Source organism: Aplysia californica, unplaced genomic scaffold, assembly GCF_000002075.1.
Source record: "Aplysia californica isolate F4 #8 unplaced genomic scaffold, AplCal3.0 scaffold00598, whole genome shotgun sequence".
NCBI classification, from domain to species: domain Eukaryota; kingdom Metazoa; phylum Mollusca; class Gastropoda; order Aplysiida; family Aplysiidae; genus Aplysia; species Aplysia californica.
This window is the reverse complement of record NW_004797868.1, coordinates 505441-515079: the sequence shown is the minus strand read 5'-3', so window position 1 is coordinate 515079 and position 9639 is coordinate 505441. Positions and strand designations below refer to the sequence as shown.

The window sequence follows — 9639 nt, the reverse complement described above, 5'->3', positions numbered from 1 at the left end:
AACCGCCACACCACAGTCACAGACAAAAGGTCTCAAAGCCTTCAAACCGTTGAAACTCCTGCAAGTGTGCCGTCAGTTCATTTTACACCCCCCCCCCCTTTTAAATACAATTTACATGTATCAACATGGATTTTCAGACAGATAGGACACATACACAGAATGAAACAAATGACACCCATAGGGTCTCCTGAACACGTGAATAGTTAAAAGGGAATCAAAATAGCTAGTAGAAAAATATCTAAATCAAAGTGTCTTTTATGACAAGGAAAGCAATGGTTTGTGCTTTTCAGCTTTAGTTCCCCACTAACGGCTACTGGTGGTTGGTAGGGTCATGAAAACCTATCATGGTAATTATTTCAGTACCTGTAGAACTCCTGACAATTTTCGCAGGAAGGGGAATCCCCTCGTGGGGCGTTAGTGCATGACGTCACGCAGTATATGTTCTCACTTGTCACCGACTGGTCACTGAGCTGTGATGTCACGCTGGTCTGGCTTTCAGGTGACGGTGAGGTTTGCGTGGGTTGCGAGGTGAAGGAGGTTTTGGAGGCGTCGGATTGCTCAGACTGCTGGGAGGACTCTGAGTTGGCGGATGTGGCTGAAGTCACAGATGTCGTTCTACAGGAGGGTTGGGGCAGAGTGGCGGAGTGAGTATTGTAGAAATTGTGTGTGGGTGGGGGATAGATAGAATGTGAGAGGTTGTGGGATTGAGATGTGACAGGTGAAAGGTTAGAGGCGGAGGTAAGAGGGGGACGGGAGGTGTGTTTGTGTGTGTGTGTGTGTGTGTGTGTGTGTGTGTGTGTGTGTGTGTGTTTGTGAGTGTGTATGTATGTGTGTGTGCATAAGTTTAAGAAATGAGAGGAAAAGGGGGGGGGCTGATACGGGGGAGGTGAGAGCAGAGATGAGGGAAGAGAGACGTTAAGATATTAGGGGAAAGAGGAGAAGTGAAGAGGTGGGAGGTTATAGAGGAGAGGGGAGAGGTTAGAGCTTGGAGCGAATAGAGGAGAGTTGACGGATGAGACATAAAAGCGGAAAGGGATTGGGGGAGGGGGAGATGACGTATGAGATGAAAGGTGAGAGGGAGGACACAAACGGGAAGGTGTAAAAGCAAAGAGGCTTTTCAGGATTAAAGGTAGAGAAAAGAGAGGCGAAGAGTAAACTATGAAATGTGAAAGAAAACACCCTGCTTATGACTTCCACATTAGCCGGCGATTATAGCAATACATTCACTCACAAATATAACTGGTGAATTAAAAGAGCTGCAGATTTGGCCTACAATAGAAAACTGCATAACCATTCGACGCGCAACTACAATAGAGTATGGAATACTAAAAGTACCCCGTACACGCTAAAATTTGTTAGATGGTTCGATCAAATACCTTTGACACAAATGGTTTTGACAGGTTTTCGATCGTGTATGGGGGTGTTTGATGGCCAAAATAATTTGATGTCAAATATTTGACGGATCTTTTTTCAGTTGATACTTCTTGTCAAACCGTTAAACTATTTGATCGTGTGTGGGCTTCATCAAATTTATTTGTGCAAACGTTGTTTTTTTTCCAGTTGCTTCCGGAATGAAAAGATTTACTTTTTACACCATTATGGCGCCATCAAAGGATGAAAAAGATATTCTGGAGCGGATTGAAGTGTACCAGAGTTTGCCTGAACTATGGGAGGTTAGAGGTAAAGAATACAGTGACCGAGATAAAAAAAAAGAAGCAGCCTATGGCACTCTTCTTCTGAAATACAGGGAGTGGTATGCAGATGCCACAAAAGTAGAAATGAAAAAGAAAATTAACTCAATATGGACGAGTTTTCGAAGGGAGTTGAAGAAATTGAATGATTCTCTAAATTTTGGGGCAGGTGCAGATATCTACGAGCCTTATTTATTGTTGTTTTTTGATGCTCTTATATTCCTGTGAAGTCAACCAACACTTCAAAAAATCGAAGGGTTATTAAGATATTGAAAGTCTGTCTGCAGGACATATGGCACTACGCATAACTGTATCTTCTTCACTTATAAAATGTCTTACAAGTTCGAAAAGCTCATCAAACGGATCTTACGCGCACACCACGTCCTCAGCTCGGTCGCACTGTGTAGTGTCCGGGTTGAACAGAAGTTGAGAACTACAGGATCGCCTCTCGCCTGACCCGGACCCGTCACACCTGGGAGACATGCATGAACACTTCACGACCAGGCAACACATCAGTGATAAATACACATTGCACGATTGTGGCTAATAAAATCTTAAATTATTGTTACACTCGTGTGCCAGGACTGTTTATTTACATCGCACATTCATATTTTAAAAAAAATTAATGAGTTGTTCATCTGGTTGTTTTGTGCGATGCTTTTTCTTTAATGTGACAACGTGTACTACTTATTGATGGATATAATGTAGTGTCTATGACCCCGCCATCGTTTGGATGTGTACATGGAGATAAGGCATTTTAAAGAATATTCTTTATTGATATAAGTATTATTAATTAAACTTGTACGCAAAATATATGGACGGAAGTATTATTGATATTTGAGCAATCTAAGCTCTTGAATTCTTAACAGTATTTGTGCAGGAATCTTTGCTCATGGGCTGTTCTATAGATTTTTTAGAAGTGGCAAGACAGATGCTTCTTTCTATCGCACGCATATATCAAAATGACTGATATTTAAATCGTTTAAGATAATCCAGTTTAGCTGATTTCAAGGTCATTTGTATATTGCATAAGTTTATGATAATTCAATAATACCGCTTACCCTTATAAGTTTCTCTTCTTGTCAAATTTCGGGGGTGCCTGACAATCACACAATAGACGCCGCGCAACTAACCTGTAGAAGTCCACACAGTTGTCACAAGCGGGAAAATCTCCAAAAGGTGCGTGGCTACAGTCCAGAATACAGAAGATTTCAGCGCTGGTCAGCGAGCTCTCACTACTGGCTGACGTCTGGCTAGTGCCGCTCACGGATATGGCTGACGTTTGGCTGACTCTGCTAGGTAGTGACGTCAGAGATACATCTGACGTGTCCGATTCTCCAGACGTTACGGATGAAGGAGACGTGATCGACACTTCGGATTGCAACGACTCCTTCGACGTCTTGGACAGTTCTGACGTCATTGAATGAGGTGACGTCACGGATGATTTACTTCTTGCTGATGTCTGACTAGTGGCAGATGACGCCGAGGTTTCCGACAGCTCTGACATCTCAGACGTCACCGAGGTCTCAGATGTCACACTGGTCTCCGATTGGAGCGATTCTTTAGACGTCAATGACACTTCTGATGTCAAAGAAGAAAGTCTGAAACAAGAGAGGATTCAAACTGTCTTTTTATAACTGAACATTAAACGTTAGTTGCAACACTTAAAGAAAATTGACAATATTTTCAAGAGGGCCTTTTTTTTTTCACGTTACCATGGTAATCAACAAGTTGAAAAAGAAACAATTAGCAGCAGTGTTTAAAAACGATGACCAGGACTATTTTTATATCTGAGAACCCCCACCAGCAGTTAACTGCCGTCTGATAGAGTTGTCTCATCAGGGAAATCTTCGTTAGTCTACCGGTCCACCAAAATAAAGATAATTTCAAGGTCAGGCTCATGTACGACGTTTTTGCATGGTGTAGAACCGACTCAAGACGATCCACGTCCACCGCGTCAGACCAGCCAGGTCTAACCTAGTTTTAACCCAATGTGCTTTGATTACGAAAACAACAGACAGCACAGGCGATTTATTTATTTATTTACATTTTCAGCATTGGTTCTGGTGTGTAGATCTATAGAAACATAAGTATAGGTCTAGACAAGACTGCCTTTTAAAACAATTACCCAGAGGCTAGAGTCTATCCCTGGCATACGTTTTAGCTCATGACGAGCTGGGTATTGCGTGACGCGAAGTCTAGGTCTAACCTATTTTTAGCTCTCTTGAGAACGAAATAATCTAGATCTAGGTCAAATGCTTTAATTCCATTTTTTGCTGATTTTCAGCTCAAATAATAATATACTACTATACAACATATAATAATGAGATATAACTTTATTGATAATGACAAGTGCAAAGAAGAAGCAAAAATGTACTAAAAGATGCAAATTTCCTTTCAAAAAGAGTCGAATCGTGGCTTTCTTAGTCACCTGTACAGCTGACGAAAAAGCGTGCATGCAGGAAAATCGCGTAGTCAGGCAAAGGAAGTCAATGACTGACGAAAACGAGCTCATTTGAATGTGAGCCTGGCCAGCAACTGACAAAAAACGCAAGTGGACATGAGGTCGTAGAGGACAAGAACTTCTAAAGTGCCTCATATGATGAAATATACTGATAATATAGTTAATTAAACAACAGCGGCTCTGAAAAATATACTTGTTCCGAAAAAAATATAGCTGTACCTGCTACTGGACATGGGATAATATTTAAATGCCTCGGAAAAAAGGGAGGGGGGTGAGGAGGCGGGAGGGTTGACCCTCACCATCTAGATGGCTGCAAGAGAGTCAGTCTCAAGATGGTAAAAAGAGAAAGTTTTTTCTTTTTAATTTTGGTGCTCTGCACCGAGCATACGATTTAATTCAATTTATTAGAAGGCGGGCTGCTTCAGCCCTGCTGTGTCAGGGCCAACCTCAGCTGAGGGGGATACACGGTCCCAGAAAGACCAACATAGCTGAAAAAAAATATCAGTACATGTACACTGGAATCGAAATCATGTTTACGGCACTTACAACACAATTAGAGCAGAAAATTAGAGCAGGGACGGCTCGCGGGGCTAGAAAATGGGTGTGCACACTAAAGCTATAGCAGGTTGAAGATAGTCAAGGTCATAATAAATGGGATGGTGGATACTTTTGATATCTCTTTGTTGGTGAGGACCTAATGCTTTTACCTGATTTCTTTTTTTTTTTGGGTCGATTTCTAGAACTAAATAAATTTTGTTAAAGGTTAAAAACCAATTTCGTTTATTATGCATCGGAACTGAACACTCATTGACAAGTAATAACCCTCGCACAACTCCACTACAAACCATTTGAAGACAAAACTCAACAATGCTAACCATGCCACGTTCACTTAGCTCAAGTTTACGGCCGCAGAGTTGGCATAAGACTTAAAATTGTGGCAAGATAAGGAACCAATCGTAATTCACTTGAGCACTCAGCTGGATTGCCCCAGTGCTCACATAATGGGCTTAGAATAGAGTACAGTTTGAGATTACGTTAATTTTGATATTGCTTACTGTGGGCTTTTTTTCGGCTAGTGTACATTTGAAATGTGCCGTCTTATTAATATTAACGTATCGCCAAACTCGTAACGAGTGTTGTTGCCATAGCTTGGGTTAGCCCAAAAAGCGATTTATAGAGAAGATTACCACTGCTGAATATCATATTACATTTAGTTTAAGCACCAGGACTTCAGCATTGCATAGTAGATATTTTACGGCGCTATAGACATGTGACTGGCCGTTAAGGGGGGGGGGGTCCCACCTATTTTTGGTCAATCTGGGTCAAATTGGGTAATTTGATTTGATTGTCCTTAGCACAATCGTAGCTAGTTGGATGCCCAACATTTTTTATTCTTACATTGTTATTCTATCTTCACTAATTAGAGAAGTATCTCATCTTTTGTCAAAAATATTTGATTTTTTAATTGTTGACACATTTTTCGAAACTCCTCTTGAGATTACAGGTGTATCTTGATGGCAGTTGGCATACTTGTTGTCCTTAGGGGTGGTTACATTACACTGTCAGCGTTTAAAAAAAAAATAATCTTGGTTTTCATTTTATGATTTAAAAAATTTGGAAAATTGACCGTTTTCTGCGTTTTTGACAAGATTTGCACGCTTCTCCCTGTAACTCCGAAACGAAATAAGATATCGAAAGATGCTGACTGTGTTTAACTTATATGCCTCTTGGGTACATGTGTGCCAAAGGACAATAAAATCCATGGGTAAATATCAGAGGAGTATTGATTTGAAAACATGATGTGAAAATCCAATATGGCCGCCATCATCTTGGATCCGTGAAATTTTTTTTTCATCGTAATACCTGTATCATGACGAAGTTGTATGCCAAATTTAAGGTTTCTAGGTCCAGAAATAAAGGACTCGCTTGTGGGACCCCCCCCCCCCCCACCCCCTAAAGGCGCCAGCAAAGCACTTGTATGGTTATGGCTTGTTGCAGGCTTCTTTCATTTTCAGTTTGTGGGTGTTTTGCGCAACAAAGCATTAAAAAAACAACAGTTTGGACGGCACTGCACGACCGTGCTCTATGGTCGAACCACGCCTGGAATATACAATAGGTTTTAAAAAAGAACAACAAACACAAAATATGAGGAGACATAAGGCCGAAAGATGTTTGATAGGAAAGATGGAGCAAACCCCACAAGAACACCCACCAACCACCCACGAATCGAACTCAAATGAAAACTAACGGGTCGGAGGGGGAGGTGGAGGTGTCACTAAGGACCATGTCTGTCTGGTGTAAAGTTATCTTGGGAAAACACTGCAAATGTCGGGAGATAGACATAGTCACAAAGAGAAAATCCGCCTGGTTCGCACACACAGTTCGGTATGAAAGCCTTCGCAAAAATCATTTCTCAGGGCATGGATGAATGCCGTTGAACAAGAGAACAGCACAGACCATGCTGGCTCATCTACTTTGAAGAATGGACTGTTTTTCGCCGAGAGAATCACTCAAAGGAATGATAGACAGGGGTACATTAAGAAAACAAAATTAATATCTGAGTGCAGATACCACCGAATACACCATTCGAGGGACGAGTGAGCGAGTGATAACCTGTACATTGTAAATGTATTTACCTATATCTGGAGTGGCCAAGATTATCCAACAGGGTGCAGCACAAGGAGAGAAACAAATAGGTAGACAGAGAAAAGGATGGAAATGCAACAGTGAACAGTGGACTGGTCGTGACTGGAACATCCTACCTCGGGATTCTAAGAACCACGAGGAGAGGAAGAGGCTGCGTATAAATTATGCAGTGGTACCTCGACAGTCAGCCAGACTACGGGGTAAGTGAAGGTGGAGGGAAGTGAACGTTGTGTAATGTGTCCCATACCATGTGACGTTGTATATAGAGTCCTGTACCCTGTGCTAACTTACTCGCAGGAGACTCCAGTGTTGCACAATGATATTGCCGTGTCAAAAAGTAGGGGAGAAGAACAAGAGAGAAACTGTTCCGAGGAGCCAACACATCTGACGTATCTGGAACAGTCGGTGCAGTAGGGGTAGTCTCCGTCCGGCTGTGTTCCACACTCGATCAAACACAAGGCTGGGGAAAAACGTGACACGGGTCATTCAGATGTTAACAGTCAAGTTGTCATTAAATTTAGTGTCAGCTCTTTTTTCAGATGATTACCTGCAACTGTGGGGTAGCGGATAGGTTTTTGGCTGTTTCATGAAGAAAGATAAAAGACCAATTCTCAAATGGGAAAGGCCTTTATTTTATTTAAATAGATCTAATAATTTTTAAAACATTATTTTGAAAATTTTAATTAATTAAAAAAAAGGAGTTTCTTAGTCTATCTACTGGGATGCATTTTCTCATTCACCTCGAATTAGTGCATTAGTGCTGACTGGTGGCTATTACTTTTGTCGATGGTGGCATAGAACAGGTACATCAAAGATACCCCTACACACACACACACACACACACAACCACATTCTGACGTTATTTTTTTTTAACGATAATCCACACAATGGAACAGTTCTGTCTTTCCCAATAGTAACAGTGTGGATGTTTTCTTTTCGAATGCTCTAGCACTAGCATGTAAGTTATTTTCCTTTTTATAGAGACATACACCTAGTCACAAGCAGTATGGGAAATACATATGTTTATATGTATCCCTCCCTTTCGCTCATAATCCAGACTTTGGCTTCTGCTGAAAAGGGTTATGTCAGAAGTGCTATTGTTTTTAATTGAATGGATACAAAAGTGAAGATTGACCTTTTATGTTGTTGGTCACATTTTAAAAATGCATCTCAGAACACAAAGAGTTGTTCTCAGACAAAAGCACTGGCTCTAAAACAGATGACCACACGCACAAAAAGCTGGATTGGAAGCCTTTTATTGGACTAATGGACTTGAATCTTAAACTTTCGTGTGCTGTAAAAGACCGTGATTGTGTCTGTCTGTTTCTGTCTGTCCTTCTTTCTCTTTTTATCTTTCTCTCTACTATTGATTTTTCTCTCACTATCTGTTTGTCTGGGTTTTTCCCCCCTGTGGTCTCTCTGTCTGTCGGTCATTTTGTGACTCCATATAAGAGAAAAAAGCAAAGCAAATCGATTGCTTAGTGTAAGACTCCGCCCTATGACATTTTGCAAAGTATCGTGTGACGCTGAGTAGTCGAAATACTTACGAGCACTGCTGGTCACAGACTGGTCACTCTGATCGGAAGTGGCCGATGTTGCAGAAACTTCACTGGTACCCGAGCTGGCCGACTGGGCACTGACTTCTGACATCACCGACTGTTGGCTGGTCTCACTCTGGTCACTAGTCTCTGACGTCAAACTCTGCTCTGACGCCAATGATACGAAGCTGGGTTGTGACGTAACTGACTGTTCTGACGTTTGAGATGTTGCTGACGTTGTTCTAAGAGAGAAACGGTTAGACAGCTGTGAGCGATTTACAATCAGAATACTGATAATGTATCTAGCTAAATGCAATTAATATTAACAATTTACTGTTTATTTATAATTTATTCATATGACTTCAAAGTGGTCTATTTGTGACGGCAAGCATACCATTACATTATTATCATAAATGACTAGCTGGGCATCATTTCGATGAAAGGAATGATCGGTGCATTAACATGAACTGAAAGTCATTGGCCTACTATATGTACACTCTACTGGAATGGAGCAACAAATCCTGAGAGATGCAAAAAATGTGAAGGTTTAGATATAGTGATTATCATGTTTAGGTTGATTCTCTATTCCGCTTTCGTGGTTGCACACTCCAGAATTTCAAAGGTGTGGAAACAGTGCGCACGGCTAATGAACGGAAACCTCACTTGTTTACAATGGCGTCGTAGAGGACGGACTTTCCCAAGATTAGATCTAAACGAAACTAATGAAAAACTGAAAAAAAAATTACAGTGACTTCAGGCTCCTCAATAAAACTGTGGACCGTTGAAATGATTCTGAACCACCATTGATTATTTTCAGATTCGAAAGTTAAGTAGTTCGGAAGTTTTAGGCGGCCAAAATGACGGACTTTGACAAATATAATATGTACAGACAATAGATGGCATTTTACAGCACAAATTCTCTCCCAACAGCAATCTATATGCGCCTTACAATCTATTATTATTCCAGCATACCCTATAGCATTCTGAACATTCTTAACTTCCTGGGAAGCATACAGGGAGAGCTACATTTTTACAGGTGTTAAACATTAACATAGTGACAAGATCTTTCACGGCTGTCCACGGCCAGGTACCCATTCACAACTGGATAAAGTGAGGAAAATGCAGGTAAAGTGCCTCTCCAAAGCACACAGTGTCGTGCCAAAGGCTGGAACCCTCGAACCCGCAACCTCACGTTCAGGAGGTGAGCTTATTAAATTTTGTGTACACATGTGTGTGTGGAGGAGAGGCTGTGTGAGAGAGCTTCTGTGTATGGCTGTGTGTGCGCACGCGCTTATATATA

At 41.2% G+C, this 9639-nt stretch overlaps 1 protein-coding gene across 1 annotated transcript in view; it reads right to left on the bottom strand.

Moving 5' to 3' along the window:
• Positions 1–363: 363 nt before the first annotated feature.
• Positions 364–9639, bottom strand: part of LOC101848609 (dentin sialophosphoprotein) — a gene marked incomplete at its 3' end in the record, with an annotated part of 20490 nt that continues 11214 nt past the window's right edge. Inside the window, 5 exon segments of the mRNA XM_005107381.2 lie at positions 364–615; positions 2062–2163; positions 2825–3292; positions 7093–7261; positions 8349–8581. Coding sequence (XP_005107438.2) covers positions 364–615; positions 2062–2163; positions 2825–3292; positions 7093–7261; positions 8349–8581 — 1224 coding nt within the window.